The 22,355-nt window shown below is 41.8% G+C and overlaps 1 protein-coding gene across 3 annotated transcripts in view; it reads right to left on the bottom strand.

Moving 5' to 3' along the window:
• Window positions 1-21,607, bottom strand: part of ZNF800 (zinc finger protein 800) — a 122,703-nt gene extending 101,096 nt beyond the window's left edge. For 2 of the 3 annotated variants that reach the window (XR_003943559.1, XM_030216130.1), the window contains exons 1-3: window positions 21,521-21,588; window positions 18,590-18,688; window positions 18,151-18,265 (exon numbers count right to left, since the gene is read on the bottom strand). Coding sequence is in view for 2 of the 3 variants with exons in the window: in XM_030216130.1 (XP_030071990.1) it covers window positions 18,151-18,265; window positions 18,590-18,643 (169 nt within the window). In the remaining variant the exon portion in view is untranslated. Of the gene's footprint in view, window positions 1-18,150; window positions 18,266-18,589; window positions 18,689-21,520 lie in introns of all 3 variants that reach the window. The other variant, XM_030216131.1, reaches the window with a different exon arrangement.
• Window positions 21,608-22,355: the final 748 nt, after the last annotated feature.

Raw genomic sequence — 22,355 nt, 5'->3', positions numbered from 1 at the left:
CCATCTTTAAATCCCTGCTCAAAGCCCACCTCTTCAATGTTGCTTTCGGCACCTAACCTTTATACTTTTCAGGAAACCTAGACTGCCCCTACTGACTGTCCATTTGTCCTTTAGATTGTAAGCTCGTTCAGCAGGGACTGTTCTTCTATGTTAATTGTACAGCACTGCGTAACCCTAGTAGAGCTTTAGAAATGTTAAATAGTAGTAGTAGTAGTAATTGGTGGAAATATACTTAAGCTGGATCAAGGGTTTTCTAACCACCAGAACATACCAAGTGAAATCAAACTTAAATATATCACCACCCTGGAAAGCAGATTGTGGAGTACCTCAAGGATCACCACTATCACCTACACTTTTCAACATAATGATGATCCCACTGACCAAGTCATTATCAAAGCAAGGCCTCAACCCGTTCATCTACGCAGAAGACGTCACAATATGCATTCCCTTCAGACATGATCTAACAGAAATCAACAACGAAATCAAACTCAGCTTGAACACCATAGACTCATGGGCAAACTCTTTTCAATCGAAATTGAACACTGAAAAAACACACTGCCTCATCCTCTCATCTCAACACAATACGTACAAACCCACAACCTTAAATCACCCCAGAACACACCCTCCCTATCTCAGACAGCCTGAAAATACTCGGCGTTATAATCGACCGCAACCTCACACTCGAGCGCCAAGTGAAGTCCACAACAAAGAAAATGTTCCACGTAATGTGGACACTTAAACACGTAAAACCTTTGTTCCCGAGAGAAATATTTCGTAACCTCATACAATCAATGGTACTAAGCCATGCAGACTACTGCAACAGAATCTACGCGGGATGCAAAGAACAACTAACTAAGAAACTCCAGACCGCTCAAAACACAACAGCCAGGTTGATATTTGATACATTGCGATTCGAAAGTGCCAAACCCCTCCGAGAAAAACTGCACTGGCTTCCAATCAAAGAACGTATTACCTTCAAAATCTGCACCCTAGTCCACAAAATTATCCACGGCCAGGTCCCAAGATAAATGACAGACCTGATAAGTACATAAGTATTGCCATACTGGGAAAGACCAAAGATCCATCAAGCCCAGCATCCTGTTTCCAACACTGGCCAATCCAGGTCACAAATACCTGGCAAGATTCCAAAAAGTACAAAACATTTTACACTGCTTATCCCAGAAATAGTGGGTTTTCCCCAAGTCCATTTAATAACGGTCTATGAACTTTTCCTTTAGGAAGCCGTCCAAACCTTTTTAATACTCCGCTAAGCTAAACACCTTTACCACATTCCCTGGCAACGAATTCCAGAGTTTGATTACACGTTGAGTGAAGAAAATTTTAACTGATTCATTTTAAATTTACTACATTGTAGCTTCATCGCATGCCCCCTAGTCCTAGTATTTTTGGAAAGCGTAAACAGAAGCTTCACATCTACCTGTTCTACTCCACACATTATTTTATAGACTTCTATCATACCTCCCCTCAGCCGCCTTTTCTCCAAGCTGAAGAGCCCTAGTCACTTTAGGCTTTCCTCATAGGGAAGTCGTCCCATCCCCTTTACCATTTTCGTTGCCCTTCTCTGCATCTTTTCTAATTCCACTATATCTTTTTTGAGATGCGGCGACCAGAATTGAACACAATATTCGAGGTGCGGTCGCACCATGGAGTGATACAAAGGGATTATAACATCCTCATTTTTGTTTTCCATTCCTTTCCTAATAATACCTAACAATACCTAACATTCTATTTGCCTTCTTAGCTGCAGCAGCACACTGAGCAGAAGGTTTCAACGTATCATCAACGACGACACCTAGACCCCTTTCTTGACCCATGACTCCTAAAGTGGAACCCTGCATGACATAGCTATAATTCGGGTTCCTCTTTCCCACATGCATCACTTTGCACTTGCTCACATTAAACGTCATCTGCCATTTAGATGCCCAGTCTCGTAAGGTCCTCTTTTAATTTTTCACAATCCTCCTGCAATTTAACGACTTTGAATACATAGTAACATAGTAACATAGTAGATGACGGCAGAAAAAGACCTGCACGGTCCATCCAGTCTGCCCAACAAGATAACTTATATTTGCTGCTTTTTGTGTATACCCTACTTTGATTTGTACCTGTGCTCTTCAGGGCACAGACCGTATAAGTCTGCCCAACACTATCCCCGCCTCCCAACCACCGGCTCTGGCACAGACCAAGTCTGCCCAGCACTATCCTCACCTCCCAACCACCAGCCCTGGCACAGACCGTACAAGTCTGACCAGTACTATCCCCGCCTCCCAACCACCAGTCCCGCTTCCCACCACCGGCTCTGGCACAGACCGTATAAGTCTGCCCAGCACTATCCCCGCCTCCCAACCACCAGCCCCACCTCCCGATCTTGACTAAGCTCCCGAGGATCCATTCCTTCGGCACAGGATTCCTTTATGCTTATCCCACGCATGTTTGAATTCCGTTACCGTTTTCATTTCCACCACCTCCCGCGGGAGGGCATTCCAAGCATCCACTACTCTCTCCGTGAAAAAATTGTGTCATCAGCAAATTTAATTACCTCACTAGTGACTCCCATCTCTAGGTCATTTATAAATTCAGCAAATTTAATTACCTCACTAGTGACTCCTATCTCTAGGTCATTTATAAATATGTTAAAAAGCAGCGGTCCCAGCAGGGAGCCCTGGGGAACCCCACTAACTAACCTTCTCCATTGAGAATACTGACCATTTAATCCTACTCTCTGTTTTCTATCTTTTAACCAGTTTTTAATCCACTATAGAACACTACCTCCTACCCCATGACTCTCCAATTTCCTCTGGATTCTTTCATGAGGTACTTTGTCAAACGCCTTCTGAAAATCCAGATAAACAGTATCAACTGGCTCACCTTTATCCACATGTTTGTTCACCCCTTCAAAGAAATGTAGTAGATTGGTGAGGCAAGATTTTCCTTTACTAAATCCATGTTGACTTTGTCTCATTAATCCATGCTTTTGAATATACTCTGTAATTTTGTTCTTAATAATAGTCTCTACCATTTTGCCCGGCACCGACGTCAGACTCACCGGTCTATAATTTCCCGGATCTCCTCTGGAACCTTTTTAAAAAATCGGCGTTACATTGGCCATCCTCCAATCTTCCGGTACCATGCTCGATTTTAAGGATAAATTACATATTACTAACAATAGCTCCGCAAGCTCATTTTTCAGTTCTATCAGTACTCTGGGATGAATACCATCCAGTCCAGGAGATTTGCTACTCTTCAGTTTGTAGAACTGCCCCATTACATCCTCCAGCTTTACAGAAAATTCATTAAGTTTCTCCGACACGTCAGCTTCGAATACCATTTCCGGCACCGGTATCCCACCCAAATCTTCCTCGGTGAAGACCGAAGCAAAGAATTCATTTAATCTCTCCGCTACGGCTTTCTCTTCCCTGATCGCCCCTTTTACTCCTCGGTCATCTAGTGGTCCAACCGATTCTTTTGCTGGCTTCCTGCATTTAATACACCTAAGAACATTTTTACTATGTGTTTTTGCCTCCAACGCAATCTTTTTTTTAAAGTCCCTCTTAGCCTTCCTTATCAGCGCTTTGCATTTGACTTGACATTCCTTATGCTGTTTTTTATTATTTTCAGTCGGTTCCTTCTTCCATTTTCTGAAGGATTTTCTTTAAGCTCTAATAGCTTCCTCACAGACCTACCAATCAGAAACATAACCAGATCATCTCGAACATACCTAAACCTTCACTACCCAAACTGCAAAGGACTTAAATACAAAGCAACCTATGCATCCAGCTTCTCCTATATAAGCACAAAACTATGGAACTCATTGCCAAAAGCTGTGACAACAATCTACGACCACCTTAACTTCAGGAAATCACTAAAAACCAACCTGTTCAAAAAGGCATACCCCACCAATCCAACATAAATACCTACACTCTGCAACACAGCAAAACCAAAGCTTGTAATGGATACTATATAACCTTTCCTCTCCTCGATCCCCACTATACCTGAAACACAGGTACTTTATTCGACCACAATATCACCTTGTATTTGTTTCTTTACCGGAATTGGCGAATGCCATTACGGTGCTATGTAAGCCACATTGAGCCTGCAAATAGGTGGAAAAATGTGGGATACAAATGTAACAAATAAATAAAATAGTTGCTACTACAAGATTCAATTAGGAAAGCAGAGGAGAAATGATGGGTATGACCTCCCTACACTAGCTCCTGGTGAGTTGAAGAAAAGTTGGAAATTCTGAGCTACCCTGGAAGTTCAAAAAAAACTGTGCAACTGGATGGGTTCAAAGTATACATATTTATTATCTATAAAGAGAAAAACACATTTACGGGGAAAATGGAGCTAGAAATGAGTTCCAATGATAATGCTTCTTGTCTCAGTCCTATAAACTTCTTCCTCCTTTCCTAGGTCCATTTTGAAAACACTGGGAAAAATCTGAACTTTTCCACCTAGACATGTGGGTTGAGCTTCCTGAAGGTACAACTTCAATAAGGCATCTTTGTCTTGTAAAAACAGAAATGAAACCAGGAGTGTAACTCTTGTTTTAATTTCTTCCACCATCTGCTCAATCAATGTAGAAAGAGCCAAGCTATCTGATGATACATTCTGTAAAAGCTGCTCCTCCTCCTTTCCCTACACTTCTGACTGATGGAATAGTCAGGATATAGTATAGTTTTTGAACAGGTGGGAAAGAATTCTCCAGAAACTTAAAAGTCTCCTTTAAAAATCTATGAAACATGTCCCTGGGTGAAATGAATCTTGAATATGGAAAATTAAGCATTCTTAGGTTTACATTTCTCACTGAATTTTCCAGATTTTCCACCTTACAGATAAAGCAACAGTCTATCTCCTGCAAACTGAGCTTTATTCTTCTGTAACTTGGTCACCTCAGCTTCCAGCCAAGTGCAAATCTTATACAGGGTTTCAAGGGCTGTCCATACTGAATCCAGTGATCTCTCCTGTAGTCTCACCAATGGCTCAAGAGCAGTAGCACAAAGTGCAACTTCACCAGAAGTATAAGATGTGGAAATACGTTCCTCCGTAGCTTCCACTGATGCCATGTCCGGGAGTCGCTGGATCACCTCTGGAAAATGCTGTGGGCTTAAACTGACAGCAGCAGTCTTCCCCAACGCTTCCAATGGTGATGTTTGCTTCCCCGTTGAATCCTCCAACCCGCTTCTTCCAGGGTGAAGAGTCAATGCTAACCAGATATCAGCTTGCGGAACAGAATGGGTTGCTGGCTCCGCTGGGCTGAACAAAAACATGCTCTCCAATCTGGGACTCTTCCCTGTCCCGGTAGCAGAAACGCCCAATATTGGTGAAGAAGAAAGAAAGGCTATTATACAGGTTTGTCGAGAGACAGGCGACTCTTGCTTCAGAAGGGGAAGTCCTTTCAGCTTGTCTTTCTCTTCTGCATGCTCAGAATCAGGTAAGAAAGAAAACTATTCAGCAGTAAAAAAAAAAAAAACCCCAAGACACTCCAAACAGCCAACCTATCATGCCGGTATCTTGGTTCTCTTCAGCCTCCAAGTAGTGCAGCTTCCCTGGGAGCTTTTTTATAAGTGCCCTCTAGGGTGCCCTCCTGCTCTCCTGGGATATTTGGGGGACCAGTCTACTAAAAATGCTGGCTCCTCCTACATCCCAATGGCATGAATCTCTACTTTTTGCACCTATTCGGGTATTTTTTTCCAAAAATGGACCAAAAAACAAAACATCCAAATCACAAAACCTTGTTCAAAACCCTTGTTCAAAACAGTATTTTTTTTAAAGACTTTTTCTTTTTTGAAAATGACCTTCTTTCCTATTCGGATTTTGGATGTTTTGTGCAAAATATCCAAAATCGGACTTAGACATCAGATCGAAAATGCCCCTCCACGTCTGTGCGCAAAAGAAGAGCAGGATCTGGGGGCAATCATATCTGTCAATCTTATGGTTACCAAATAGGTAGAAAAGGTGAAGACAAAAGCTAGAAGGATACTCATGTGCATAGGAAAAGAAATGACCAGTAAGAAAAAGGAGATGATGGTGCCTCTGTATAAGTTTTTGGTGAGATCTCACTTGGAATACTGCGTGCAGCTCTAGAGACCACACTTTCAAAAGTATATATACAGGATGGAGTCAAACCAGACAGCAGCTATTAAAGCAATTGGTCATCTTACTACTACTATTTATCATTTCTATAGCGCTACTAGACTTACACAGCGCTGTACATTTGAACATGAAGAGACAGTCCTTACTCGACAGAGCTTACAATCTAATTAGGACAAACAGGACAAACAAGAGATAAGGGAATATTAAAGTGAGGATGATAAAATAAGGGTTCTGAATAAGTGAATAAGGGTTAGGAGTTAAAAGCAGCATGTATCTAAATATGCACACTTTGGAAAAAAGGCAAGAAAGGAGAAATATAATAAAGATATAATATATAATAAATTTATAATAAAGACATTTAAATAACTGTAGAATAAATGTACAGGAGGCAGACCTTTCAATTAATGGAAGCTCTGGAACAAGGAGTCATAGGATGAGAGTAAAGGGGAAGTAGATGTAATAGTAATCTAAGGAAACATTTTATGGCAAGGGTGGTAGATACATGGAACAGCCTCTCCACAGAGGTGATAGGGGTAAGGACAGTATCTAAATTCAAGGAAGCATGGAAGAAGCACAAAGGATCTCCAAGAAAAATGAAAGTATTGTAGAGCATAGAAATTAACGTAGATGGGCAGACTGGACAGGCTGTATGGTCTTTATCTGCCAGCATTTTCTGTCTCTCGATAAATTAGGAATGTAAAAGAGTAAGATTTCATACCGAGCCTGCATTAAATTAAACCTACCTTAAAAGAGAGAATACATGTATCAAACTGGGAAATGGTAGACAATGCAACAAATGGTATATTCACTAAACACGAAGGAAGGCACTGCCACCCCTCATTCACTGCTGAGAAAGCTCTCGCCATAGCCACAGAGATTCAATATTTGATAATTAGATGACTCATCCAAATTGTGATTTTGCTGAGCTACAGAGGATACCAGGAACCACTAACAGGCCAAAATACTAAAGCAAAAATACTAAGAAATGAAATATTAAAAAATAACATATACATATAATTAACATATAGAAATCATCTTAAGTATAAAAACTGGCAGAAAAGTTTTTTAAAAAATTATACAGCCCTACAGACATCCAAAACTGGCTTCCAAAGGGGTTCCTGCCTTAAGTGAGCAACCTGATGGCAACGTCTGACCATGCTCTTCAAACAGACCCAATAAGATTATGGCAGCTGGGCACAGCAATGGAGAAGGCGCTGCAAAGTATTAAAAATATGTTTATGCTGAAATGAAATATTAGACTGCCCTACACTTACTAAAAATATACTGTATGACTAGTAGCTGAGGTACTCAGCTGATGAGCAGAGAAACTGATTCCCCCAACCTTGCTTTCAGAATTGATGAATCTTTCCCTTGGTACCTCAAAGACAGAGCCCAGTTATAAGTACATAAAGTATTGCCATACTGAAGCAGACCAAAGGTCCATCAAGCCCAAAATCCTGTTTCCAACAATGGCCAATCCAGGTCACAAATACTACTACTACTTACCATTTCTATAGCGCTACTAGACGTACGCAGCGCTGTACACTTGAATATGAAGAGACAGTCCCTGCTCGACAGAGCTTACAATCTAATTAGGACAGATAAACAGGACAAATAAGAGTAAAATGGAATTACTAAGGTGGGGACGATAAAATAAGGGTACTGAACAAGTGAGTAATGGTTAGGAGTTAAAAGCAGCATCAAAAAGGTGGGCTTCCCAAAACAGTACAATACATTTTATGCTGCTCATCCTAGAAATAGGCAGTGGATTTTCCCCAAGTCCATTTTAATAATGGTCTACGGACTTTTCCTTTAGGAAGCTGTCCAAACCTTTTTAAACCCTGCTAAGCTAACCGCCTTTACCACATTCTCTGGCAACGAATTCCAGAGTTTAATTACACGTTGAGTGAAGAAACATTTTCTCTGATTCGTTTTAAATTACTACTTTGTAGCTTCATTGCATGCCCCCTAGTCCTATTATTTTTGGAAAGGGTAAACAAACATCTACACCCATTCCACTCCATTCATTATTTTAAAGACCTTCATCATATCTCCCCTCAGCTGTCTTTTTTCCAAGCTGAAGAGCCCTAGCTGCTTTAGCCTTTCCTCATAAGGAAGTCGTCCCATCCCCTTTATCATTTTCGTCACCCTTCTCTGCATCTTTTCTAACTCCACTATATCATTTTTGAGACAGGGTGATCAGAATTGAACACAATATTTAAGGTGCGGTCGAACCATGGACCGATACAAAGACATTACAAAGTTCTCATTTTTGTTTTCCATTCCTTTCTTAATAATACCTAACATTCTATTTGCTTTCTTAGCAATAATTATTTTAAACCACTTTCAAACAAAAAAAAAAAAAAAGTTGAGTTCAAGGATAACTCTCCAGGAGTTGAAAAATATTTTGAAAAATGTAAGTACAGGTCAGATCCATTTTTCCTTTTTGGTGCCTCCCACACCCCCACCCCAAGCCCATTTATTTTATAACTCACTTTCAAGTGTCTTATGCCCTCGTTTACTAAGCTACACTGTAGGCGCGCTATCATTTTTAGTGCATACTAATGCTAGAGACACCCATAGCAATAGCAAATACATATAATTAGTAATTAGGGTCCTTAGCTAAACTTTTACCTTCACTTTTGTTTGTTTTGTTTTTTTGTTTTGTTTTTTTAAATATTCCCTCTAGTTCCTCAGAGGAAGACCATCACCTTATCTACAACACCTCCATGCAATGCCAGAGACCAGGCATGTAGGCAGAGAGACTGCCCTATGCTGTCATTACAACTAAAGATCAGACAAAAGATGTCAAATCAATAGTGTCAGGTACTAAGCATCATGCAAATAAGAACAACAAACATACTCTGAAATGTTTATATGCAAATGCTAGGAGTCTAAGAAATAAGATGGGAGAGTTGGAATATATTGCACTAAATGAAAAATTGGATATAATAGGCATTACTGAGACCTGGTGGAAGGAGAATAACCAGTGGGACACTGTCATACCGGGGTACAAAGTATATCGTAGTGATAGGGTGGACCGGACTGGTGGAGGGGTAGCATTGTATATTAACGAGAGCCTTGACTCAGATAGATTACAAATTCAGCAGAACACAAATCACACCTTTGAATCATTGTGGGTTGAAATTCCATGTATAAAAGGGAAAAAAAACGGTGAAAGGAGTGTACTACCGTCCGCCTCGCCAGGATGAGCAGGTAGACACAGAAATGATAAAAGAAATCAGAGACGTGAACAAAATGGGCAATGTGATAATAATGGGTGACTTCAATTATCCAAATATAGACTGGGTAAATGTAACATCGGGACACGCTACAGAGATACAATTCCTTGATGAAATCAAGGACAGCTTTACGGAGCAACTGGTGCAGGAGCCAACGAGAGAAGGAAAAATTCTAGACTTGGTCCTTAGTGGAGCGCATGATCTGGTGAGGGACGTTATGGTACTGGGGCCGCTTGTTAACAGTGACCATAATATGATCAGGTTTGATATCGACCTTGAAGTAACTGTACACAGAAAGTCAAATACGTTAGCGTTTAACTTTAAAAAAGGAGACTATGATAAAATGAGAAGAACGGTAAAAAAAAAAAAAAACTTAGGGGGGCAACTGAGAGAGTAAAAACTGTACAACAGGCGTGGACGCTGTTCAAAAATACCATCCTGGAGGCCCAGGCCATACATATTCTGCGCATTAGAAAAGAAAGACGGAACTCCAAAAGACAGCCGGCCTGGTTGAAAAGTGAGGTGAAGGAAGCTATTAACTTGTACAGCGCTGCGTAACCCTGGCAGTGCTATAGAAATGCTAAGTAGTAGTAGTAGTAGTAAACCTGAAAGACGTAATGGGGCAGTTCGGCAAACTGAAGAGTAGCAAATCTCCTGGACCGGATGGTATTCACCTTAGAGTACTGATAGAACTGAAAAATGAGCTTGCGGAGCTACTGCTAGTGATATGCAACTTATCCTTAAAATCGAGCGTGGTACCGGAAGATTGGAGGGTGGCCAATGTAACGCCCATTTTTAAAAAAGGCTCCAAGGGAGATCCGGGAAATTATAGACCGGTGAGTCTGACGTCGGTGCCGGGGAAAATGGTAGAGGCTATTAATAAAAACAAAATTACAGAGCACATCCGAGGACATGGATTACTGAGACCGAGTCAGCACGGCTTTTGTGTGGGGAAATCTTGCCTGACCAATTTACTTCAATTCTTTGAAGGAGTAAACAAACATGTGGACAAAGGGGAGCCGGTTGATATTGTGTATCTGGATTTTCAAAAGGCGTTTGACAAGGTACCTCATGAAAGGCTTCAGAGGAAATTGGAGGGTCATGGGATAGAAGGAAATGTCCTATTGTGGATTAAAAACTGGTTAAAAGATAGGAAACAGAGAGTGGGGTTAAATGGGCAGTATTCACAATGGAGAAGGGTAGTTAGTGGGGTTCCTCAGGGGTCTGTGCTAGGACCGCTGCTTTTTAATATATTTATAAATGATTTAGAGATGGGAGTAACTAGCGAGCTAATTAAATTTGCTGATGACACAAAGTTATTCAAAGTCGTTAACTCGCGACAGGATTGTGAAAAATTACAAGAGGACCTTACGAGACTGGGAGACTGGGCGGCTAAATGGCAGATGACGTTTAATGTGAGCAAGTGCAAGGTGATGCATGTGGGAAAAAAGAACCCGAATTATAGCTACGTCATGCAAGGTTCCACGTTAGGAGTTACGGACCAAGAAAGGGATCTGGGTGTCGTCGACGATAACACACTGAAACCTTCTGCTCAGTGTGCTGCTGCGGCTAGGAAAGCGAATAGAATGTTGGGTATTATTAGGAAAGGTATGGAAAACAGGTGTGAGGATGTTATAATGCCGTTGTATCGCTCCATGGTGCGACCGCACCTTGAGTATTGTGTTCAATTCTGGTCGCCGCATCTCAAGAAAGATACAGTAGAATTGGAAAAGGTGCAGCGAAGGGCGACTAAAATGATAGCGGGGATGGGACGACTTCCCTATGAAGAAAGACTAAGGAGGCTAGGGCTATTCAGCTTGGAGAAGAGACGGCTGAGGGGAGACATGATAGAGGTATATAAAATAATGAGTGGAGTGGAACAGGTGGATGTGAAGCGACTGTTCACGCTTTCCAAAAATACTAGGACTAGGGGGCATGCGATGAAACTACAGTGTAGTAAATTTAAAACAAATCGGAGAAAATTTTTCTTCACCCAACATGTAATTAAACTCTGGAATTCATTGCCGGAAAATGTGGTGAAGGCGGTTAGCTTAGCAGAGTTTAAAAAGGGGTTGGACGGTTTCCTAAAGGACAAGTCCATAAACCGCTACTAAACGGACTTGGAAAAATCCAAAATTCCAGGAATAACATGTATAGAATGTTTGTACGTTTGGGAAGCTTGCCAGGTGCCCTTGGCCTGGATTGGCCGCTGTCGTGGACAAGATGCTGGGCTCGATGGACCCTTGGTCTTTTCCCAGTATGGCATTACTTATGTACTTATGTCATGGGCCTTAACTCTGGCTCCTCTATGAAGCCCAGCAGTTGCTTCACTGAAGGCAATGCCTGAGATGCTAGCAGCAACTAGTCATGACTCGGGGGACAAAAAGTATTTTTCTAGCTCTGTACATCTCCATTTGCTCATATTCATACCCTCAAAAGCTATCCTGTCAACATTTTTTTTTTTTTTATAATCATAGGAAAGCAACTGCTTGCCCTGGGATTGATAGCATGGAATGTTGCTACTATTTTGGTTTCTGCCAAGTACTTGTGATCTGAATTGGATACAGTTGGCCACAGGATACTGAGCTAGATAGATCATTGGTCCGACCCAGTATGGCTATTCTTACGTTATGTTTAGATAGAGAGGCAGAGAAATAAATGAAGGACAGCTAACAGGAGAAAATCAAAGTCAGAGATGGTTATAGGCGAGGAAGTGAAGAAGATCTAGATTGGCCACAGTTGGAAACAGGATACTGGGCTAGATGAACCATTGGTCTGACCAGTACGGCTATTCTTATGTTCTTATCTGCTTAGCAGTTCACAAAATGATCAAAAGTAAGACAGCTATTTTTCTGTTTTTAAAATCAACCTAGTTTGAAGTGAGCATAATTATTTTGATCAAACTAGAGGTATACACACCTAAGTTGTGCATGCAAAACAGAATATGACCAGGTTTGTGGGCACAACTTAATTAGCTTAACAAGCCAATCAGTGCCAATAATTGCCACCTAATAAGCAATCATTGCTACTAACTGGCTAATTAGAATTTACACGTACAACTTTTCAAGAATATTCTATAAAGTGATGCGTGTAAATTCTAAAACACCAATTTTAAAAGGGGGCATGAGAATGGGAAGGGCATGGGTGGGTTGTGAGCGTTCCTGGCATTTACGTGCAGTGTTATAGAATACTAGTTAAAAAGGCCCATTTCTGCCTGAAATGAAATGGGCGCTAGCAAGGGTTCCCCCCTCCCTCCGTCGCTGTCTCCCTCTCTGTCCTCCGAGTCCCACGCCCTCCTTTCGTCCCCTCCGAGTTCGAGGCCGTCCTCTCTTTCCTCTCCCACTCCCCTGTAACTCACCACTTTGTCGAACGACAACCGCGATTGTGGCGGGGCCATTTGTGGAGGGGTGGTTGGAGGGTAGCTGGCACGTTTTTAGTCGGTGGTCACTGTGGGGTTCGTCGCAGGGTTGCCAGATGGGATCTATCTCTGGCCATGTCTCCGCCCTCGACATCATAACGTTTGACGTGAGGGCGGGGCTAGGAGACATGGGCAGAGAGAGATGGCTTCGGTTGGGCACGACCTCGGCCGCTTTTGTTTGTTAGGCAGTCTGCAGCGTGTTTCCCTACTCCTCCCCATTCGTTCATTTTCGTTGTTTTGTAATTGTTCCGCCCTTGATGTCATCACGTCTGACGCAAGGGCGGGGCATGGAGACATGGTGAGTGTTGTGGCTTCACCACCATGAACTTACGAACCGGTGTCTGAGTGGCTGCAGTGACGTCAGTGTCTTCAGAACGTTGAGGGTGAGTTTTATTATAGTAGATGCTCGTTCTGCACATTAATTTAGGCATTGACATTTACACCAGGTTTTAGTTGGCGTAAACGGCTGCAACTAAATATAGTCGCAGGAAATGGGCCCTGGGAATAATTCTATAAACTACACCTAAATTTAGGCATTTAGTTTATAGAATACGCCTAGGCATGTTTTTTCTGCACCAATTTTTTAGGCATCATAAACAAAATCTAGTCCACAGTGGATACTTCATCATTTTAGTTCAACATAACAGGCAAAAATTCTTAAAATGATTTGGAAGAAAGTTTCAAATTTGATTTCCATTTGAAATACCACTGATTGGTGAGCCACCTCAGCAGATTACAAAGGTGCTATAACTAGAAGAATTATAAGAAACTCAGACACAATGAAAAATGTATGAGAAAGAGAACAAACCAACAAAACTTTTGATCTGGCAACTACATAAGAGGAAAATCAATTAAAAGAACAACAAAATTGGTAACCTTTCAACCTCAGCTCAGATAGCAGAGGATTCTTGTTCGCTTTTATGACACTCTATGCTTCCAATAACACAGCTAGTCGAAAGTCTGACTGATCTTGCATTGGCTGGATTCTCTATCCCTACCCAAGTTGTCTGATCCAGCCTGGGCTTCAACGGATGGAGTCATACAAACGTTTTTAAAAGTGTAGATCTAGATTTTTTTGCCTGGAGAACTATTATCAGGCAATGTCTGACCAGAAGTCTGACCAATTTGCATCCTGTCAGTGGAAATATTTAATAGAATTCATGGTAAAGGTGAACTCCCCAAATCTTTTTACAACTACAGAGCAATTTCCTTGTTAAATACAGACTAGAAGACTCTTGCAAGGCTTCTATGTGCATGCACTGAAAATCATATTCCAACTACTATATAACATGATCAATTGTTTTCTAGGTTTCTTTTTTTTTTTCAAGGGTAGATATGGGTAGATAATGTTATATACCTAATTAGCTTAATGCATTACACCCAAATGTCTAACATCCTAGCTGCTGTAATATCCGCTAAGAAGGCTTCCCACATAATAGAATGGCTTTTCCTGTTGGAAGGAGAGAAAATTTGGATTTGGAGGACATTTTTTGGTGCAAATTAAGGCCATTTATAAAAAGGCACAGGACTCAGTACTGATTAATGGGTAGCACTCAAATTGCTTTTCCTCGCAGAAGCACAACACAAGGCTTTCCTTCTCACCACTCTTTGAGCTACTGAGCCTCTAGCAACAGTGATTAGGTGAGCAGCAGACATATAGGAGATTGTAGATGGAGACAGTGAGGGGCTCAAATTCAAAACAGAAAAACATCCAAAAAGTGGCCATTTCCGAAACAAAAAGCTGGATGTTTTTCTGGTTTGAAAATGGTCATGTTCACTGCTAGATTTTTGGATGTTTTCTGCAAAACATCCAAAATCAGATTTAGACGTCATATCAAAAATGCTTCTCTGAATGTGTTTCATCTCTATACACTGATGATACTCTAATTTTTAAAAAGAATTCTAGCAAATTCACTAAATGGAATGGAGTGGAGGAGTAGCCTAGTGGTTAGGGTGATGGACATTGGTCCTGGGGAACTGAGGAACTGAGTTTGATTCCCACTTCAGGCACAGGCAGCTCCTTGTGACTCTGGGCAAGTCACTTAACCCTCCATTGCCCCATGTAAGCCGCATTGAGCCTGCCATGAGTGGGAAAGTGCGGGGTACAAATATAACAAAAAAAAAATGCCTACTCATTCCACTTCTGCACAGATCAAAAACTCTTTGAGTTTTGGAAAATCTAAGAACTTCTTATTAATGAGGGAGTCTATGATTGTTTCTCAGTGATATAATACATAATATTAGAAAAGTGTAGAATTTAGACATTTGTTCTGCATATGATCCGGAAGTATCAGGATGTGTGTGTAAGCATCCTTTAAGACCAAAGAGCATAGTCAATCGTTTTCCTGAATCATGGGAAGGAGGGTGCCCAGGGAAATCATCCTGAACTTTTCTTGGACCAGGAATTTGTTCAGGGCCTTTAGGTCTAGGATGGGATGCATCCCCCTTGTTTTCTTTTGCACAAGGAAGTACCTGGAATGGAATCTCAGCCCTTCTGCCCCTGGTGGAACGGGCTCGACTGCATGGGCCTTGAGAAGGCGGAGAGTTCCTCTGCAAGTACCTGCCTGGGCTGAGAGCTGTACGAATGAACTCCCCGTGGGCAATTTGGAGATTTGGATTCCAGATTGAGGATGTATCCTAACCGGACAATTTGAAGAACCTACAAGAGGTTACAAGAGACCACCTTTTGTGAAAAAATTTTAACCTCCCTCTAACCAGCAAGTCATCCAGTATGGACAATTGTATTGCGGCTATGCTTTCATGGAGCCAGTCAAAAGCCCATCTCTTGCTTTTGCAGGGGAGCAGTTGGGGCCTTGGGAACATGCTGTTGACGAGAACAAGAGCGCTGGGGCTGAGCCTGAGTAGGCTGGCGAGACACGGGAGTGTACCTACACCTAGAGTAGAAATAGGGAGCACTCTACGTCCCACCAAAATATCTCCTAGATGAGGAGGTGGAAGCAGAAGGCGTCCGGCGGGAGAGAGAAGCCATAGCATGTGTGCTTTTTGATCTGGTCAACCAGATCTTCCACCTTCTCTTCGAAAATGTTATCCCCTGGCAAGGAAAATCCGCAATCCTCTGCTGGACCGAATGGTCTAGGTCAGAGACATGCAGCCATGACAGTCTGTGCATCACTATACCTTGAGCAGAGATCCTGGATGCTACATCAAAGGTGTCATATGTGCCCCTGGCCAGGAATTTACAACATGCCATCTGCTGCCTAACCACCTAGTGAAAAGGTTCGGCCTGCTCCAGAGGGAGGGCATCAACCAAACTAGACAGTTGCCGCAACGAGTTCCACAAGTGGATGCTCATGAAGAGCTGGTACAACTGAATACGGGCAGCGAGCATAGCCGCCTGATACATCTTCCTCCAAAAAGAGTCCAAAGTGCTAGTTTCTCTACCTGAGGGTGCCGAAGCATAGTCTCTAGTACTCTTGGCCCTTTTGAAAGCGGAGTCCACCACCATGGAGTTATGGGGTAACTGAGATCTCATCAACCCAGGTTCACCGTGGATCCGATACTGGGAGTCTGTCTTCTTAGGGATCACGGGACCAGACAGAGGGCACGCCCAGTTTTGCATAAGGACTTCACTGAGTACCTTATGCAAAGGGGCTGTTACTGCCTTTTTAAGTGGATAGGAATAGTCCAGCACCTCGAGCATCTGAGCCCTGGGCTCATTCTCCAATGGGGAATGGAATGGCATGCTCAATTTCCCATACAATAGAGGAGAAGGAGAGGCTCTCCGGAGGAGACAGTCTCCTTTCAGGTGGAGGGGAAGGTTCAGAGGGAATCCCAAAGGAAGTACCTGGGATCTTCCTCGGACTCCCACGAGCGCTCCTCCTCGGTGTCAGAAAGCACTTCCCTCAGTGACCTCCGAGACTGAACCCGCCTCGACGCCGAAGACCCGTGGTCCCTTAAGGCGATGCCGGGGGACCAACACCCGCATGGACTACAGCGAAGCTTCCTCCACTGACGTCGATGGGGAGTCGACCTGGGTGGCCGCCAATACCGGAGCCGCAAGCAGAAACGAAGTGGAGGGCCAGACTCAGCTGGAGCAGATGGCACGGCAGGCACAAGCACCCCCCGACGCCGAAGCAGATTGGCGCAGTAGTCCTTCCAGTAGCTCTGAAAGCAAGGCCCGTATGCGCTCATCGAGAGCCACCATGGAGAAGGCTGTGGGGCCGGTGAAGCAGTCGGTGTCAGAGTCACCTGAGGCCCGGGAGCAGGAACTGAACTGCTGAGAGGCCGACACATCGGCCCCTCCTGTATGGAGAGGGAGCGGTCCTCCCAGCACCGACGCTTCTCGGGTGCCAAATCCTTCCTACGTGGATAAGTCCAGTTTACTGGGTCATCACTGGATATTCAACACCACTTACCCAGAGAGGGCCAGATTCTATATATGGCGAGTAAAATTCACGTGCCTAGCAGTATTCTATAATAGATACAATTTATAGAATAGATTTAGGAGCAGCCATTTACGTCAGTGAAAAGCTGGTGTAAATGTCTATGCCTAAATCTAGTTGTACTTCCCCCACATTCTATAACCACATGCATAGATGTGATTGATGGCCCCGCCCACACTCCCTTTTTGGCTATGCACGTGGGATTTAACACACCTCTTTTTAGAATATGCCTAAAAAGAAGTGAGCATAAATTCCAATTATGCTTAATCGGCCAATTGTCAAGACCAATTGGTTCACTACTTAATTTAGTAGTGCATATACATTAGCCAAACGCATAAATTTACGCACACTACTCGGCACACCAAATACAGAATTTGGGGGATAGTGCTGCTCAAAATACAGGGTAGTGTCAGGTCTGCACCAGGAGCCAGAAGTTACCCGAGCACTGCCAATACTTAGCACTGGTACCCAGATAACTATCCAGGCAAATGAGGTCAGAGAAACAGCTGTCCTAACCTGCCCAGATAGCTATCTGGGTTCCAGCACTGAATATCAGCAGTACCTGGATAGCTTCCAGTGGCCATCAAATGCCCAGACATTCAGCACTGGTATCCGAGTACAGCCAAGTACTGTATATCTGGGTATCAAAAAAACACAGCAGCCAGCATTTTGGGAAAGAAAAAAAAAACGGCAGACCTACTTTCTCCTTTTATGATGTTTGTATTTTATTATTTCCTTTGTACACCACTTTGAACAGTTTGTGAAGCGGGGGAGTGGGGGGGTTATGAATGAACAGATGTAATAAAATCTTCTAGAACTAATGAAAACTAACATTTGTAAGATTAAAAAAAAACCTTATTAAAAGATGAAATTAAAAATAATTTGAATGCAATAAAAATATCTTATTTTACCTGTTCTATTGAAAATAAAGCCAATTTTTCTTTTAAGTGAAAAAATAGATCAGCTCTACCTGGTTCACAGCAGCCATGGTGATGGTGGTCAGTCTGACAACACTTGTCTCTTAGAGGCATTTTCTGTGAGCGTGACCTACTTTCTTCTGTATCCAGTTCATTTCTGTTGTTATGCTAAAAATAACCAAATAATTTGGTCACTTCCCTAAGACAAAATTCATCATACAATATCAATGTTATGAATCGCCACATAGCTAGACTGTAGAAAAAAAAGAACTTGTACTTAAAGTTACAAATATTCAACTACAAAATATTACCAAAGATATGCTAGATCAGAATTAGATCAGCTTTTTAAGAAAGAATCTTTAGTATACCAATCTCCTTTCTAAACCTATGTTAGCAGAGTACAATTTACCATTTCCAGTAAAAACCTATGTATATTTATTGGACAATATTAAGTATGTCTTACATTTTTAAAAAAGGATCATTTTTAAATACCTGGTTGCGCAAAAAGTGGGAGGTCTTTCGAAGAGTGCTGTATGTTTTTTCCATGACTGGAGTTAAAGACAAGCACTTTTAAAATGGATGATCCAAAAGCTAAAAGACAAAAAAAAATTAGAAGGAATTTTTACATAACAAAAGCTCAAATAAAATAAAAGTTTCAGGTTTAGGAACTCACTGGCAATATATGATTACAACATATGCTCAAGCATTAGAAAAAAAAAAGTTCTTTTTGAACCATGAAAAACTATACATACTGCAAGATTTAATGCCATCTCAAAAACTCAGTCATTTTTAAAATAATTGACATTGAGGCATATTTTCAAAGCACTTAGCCTTCCAAAGTTCCATAGGTTTCTATGGAACTTTGGAAGGCTAAGTGCTTTGAAAATATGCCTCATTGCTTCCTTCCAGATCATAAGGGATTTTTGAAAAAACAAAAATCAATTGACATGGGGTCAGATGTACAAAAAGGTGTTCCCCAGTTTCAGACTAATGTAGTAAAGCATTTTTCTCATTTTAACTATGGTAAAAATGATCAACACAGGTTTCATGGAAAAGAATCTCATTCATGTAATTTGTGGTATTACACGATACCATAGTTCATATCCAAGCAATAACACTGCAAATTTGAGCTCACCTTTAACTTTTGTAACTACTCAAAACTTTGAAAAAAAAAATCAGTGAAGAAAAGATATTTAACTTATTCACCAATAACGGCTTAAAATAATATTCTACCCTGATGCAAAATACTACTATTGTGGAGTCCCAGTATATTGTAAAGAGCATGGAAGGAAAATTAGTGGCTCTTTTACTAAAACTTAGGATGCTCAGCATTTAGTATATGTTATTTCAAACTTATGTGCCTTAACACATGCTAATTTCCATTAGCATGCGCTAAGCTTCAGTAAAAGAGACCCTTAATCTTTTGAAGACAAATATTGGCACAATGCTTTTTTTAAAAAATCTTTTTCTACGACTGCTTTTTCTTTAAACATAAAATGCCACATTAAAAAAATATATCTTGCACCATAATTTATTAAGATATAAATAGATTGTGAACTCACTAGGAATAGAGAAAACGCCTACATATAGCAAAAATGGAAACTGCTTTGGTTGTTACCACAGAAAGGAAGTATATCAAGAATTTAACAAATACAGGGGTCTTTTTCTAAGCCGGGACAAAAAGTGGCCTGTGGTAGTGTGGGCACATGTTTTTGTCACGTGCTAGGCCAGTTTTCACCGCATCTGGGAAAAGAGCTTTTTTTTTTTTTCAATGGGCCGGGAAAAGGGCCTGCGGTAAAACTGAAACCAGCATGCACCTATTTACGATCTGAGCCCTAACACCACCCATTCATCTAGCAGTAAGGGCTCAAGCACTACACGCATGACACACACCACACACACGGTGACCAGCTGGCACTCAGCAACTGACAATTAACGATGGAAATGCCACGTGTGATAGGAAATTAAAAAATAATTAGTCCCAACGGTATGGTTACACACCAAATCTGAAATTAACGCCAAGTGGGGGCGCAGTAGCCTGGCAGTAGTCTCGTTTTGGAGCACGCTGCACGCATGTAAAGCCTTCCGCGACTTTGTAAAAGGGCCCCATAAACATATCAGAAGACATCTAGATGTTACTCCTGATATGTATACTCATGTAAAAATCTCATTCATTTACTGAAATGAAAAAGCACCATGGGATGCTGAAGTAGTAACTTGCAAAATATTTTCACAAGCGGAGCTTGTGCAAAAGGACACATAAGAATTGTATCTGTGTAACTTTCAAGCTCCCTCTGCAAAAAGGATTTGCAAGTTCAACACTTTGCAAATAGTAAACTTTCACAAGGACCCTGCTACACGAGTGTATTTAAAATCAAAATGAACAAGCTGCTATGTCGTGTAGCTTCTGGTGAGTTAATGAACTAACCCAATGAGGTTATACATTTCAAGTATGCTATCCAGTACTATTTACATGGATAACAAAGTTGCAAGTGAATGAAGTTGGTAACCTGAGGGAAATCCCTCAAGTTGGTACATGGGCTTCTAACTATCCTACATATGGGGCAACTGTATAGATAATAAACAATTTACATTTGAATTATACAGATAAACCACAAAGCCTTGTACAATCATATTCATTTTATACCATCACTGAACTATAACACTGATACTTCAGGCTTATATTCTAGTTGACGAGTCTCCGATGAGATTTTATTTTCTACAAATCTCAGTTGAATGTGAAAGCTTCTTCAAAAATAGAAACTTACAAAACGAGAGATCATACACAGCTTGAGAATTTGAATATAACGAACAGCTTTCTGTTGGTTGTATATCAGCTGAATCCACATACGACTGTATTCTTCCCTATCTGCGCCAAATAGCAAAACTAAAGTCCGTTCTACCATACCGTAAAAGACGTTTAAGATAGCGTTACAGACACATAAAAACTCGACTTAAAGAATTTGGTAATATAAAATAATGCTTTAAACTTTAGTGACAGGACAGGCACAAAAGTACACATAGCCTTGGATACATGCTGTATTTGTCCTTTTGCGTTCTGTCAACTTCACTGAAGGACCAATTTAAACCCTGGAAACTTAACTTCTTAAAAATATGTTTTTACTTTTTAGACCTGCTCGTAAAAGACATTAACCATCAACGCTTTCATCACGACTGATGGATCCCGCCTCTTTTTAAGAACCTTTAAAGAACTACCAAGTCACGCGCATTTGCCTGCGCTCACACACACACGCAGGTAACCGGGACCCCCATTTCCCACAGCCTGGCGTTTCTTTCACTCTGGTCAGCATATCTCTCCCCCCTCTCCTCCCCGTCCACGGTCCGGTATCTCACCCTCCACTCCCCTACCACGACCGCGGTCCACCATGTCTCTCCCTCGTTCTCAAACGCCACTGGTTCTACCTTCAAACTTGTTTTTTGAGGTCGCCGGCACCAGCGGTAATTTACACAGGTTACCTGCTGCGGCCCCGGAGCTTTCCCTCTGCCGCGTCCCCGCCCCGCCGGAAACAGGAAGTTACGTCAAGGAGGACGGGATGTGGCACGGGAGAAAGAAGAAAGTTGCGTCAGAAGTGAAGGGGGGGGACGAAAAAGGGAAAGCTCCAGGGTTTAGTTGTAGGCAGTGTACTTTGGGTGGCTTCGTTATAGGTTCGAAGATAGGATGTGGGGAGCGAGGATGAAGCAAGGTTTAAGAATGAAAGTGAACGCTCGGAGCGGGGTGAGAGAGAGATGCCGGACGTAAGGAGGGGTTAACTTATTGTAGAGTTTCTGCACCTCCGGTTGCCTCAGTCTCACTGCGTTTGAAGATGTTGATGCATTGGGCTGGCTTCGACCTCTTTAACGTCCTCGTATTGGGGTTTCTTTGGGAGTAGCCTGAAGGAAGGGTGCAGGACCCGTCCTTGAAAATCCCTAACGAGAGAACTCCAGTCCTGCCTCTGTTGGTTTGCGATAGGTTTTGAGTGTATCCAGTAGAGTCTGTCAGCCTTTTGCTCCTGCGCAATTACGCTCAGATTTACGCAGGGATTCATTCATAAACTTGCACGTGCACTGTTACGTTCCCAAATGTACTGTTTTGGGGACCTGTAAATGCAAACCCTGATTGCGCTTCTTGTAATTTTGAAAAACGTTTATTTTTTCCTTTTAACCACTTTGAAGATAATTTAATAAAGTATTCTCTGTATGTGAGTTCATTTTACACGTAGAAATGGCTTTACAACGTTGTGCGTGTGTTCTTAAACAT

Source organism: Microcaecilia unicolor, chromosome 10 (genome assembly GCF_901765095.1).
Source record: "Microcaecilia unicolor chromosome 10, aMicUni1.1, whole genome shotgun sequence".
Classification (NCBI taxonomy): domain Eukaryota; kingdom Metazoa; phylum Chordata; class Amphibia; order Gymnophiona; family Siphonopidae; genus Microcaecilia; species Microcaecilia unicolor.
The sequence above is the reverse complement of the archived record's forward strand: the minus strand, read 5'-3'. Positions and strand labels throughout refer to the sequence as shown.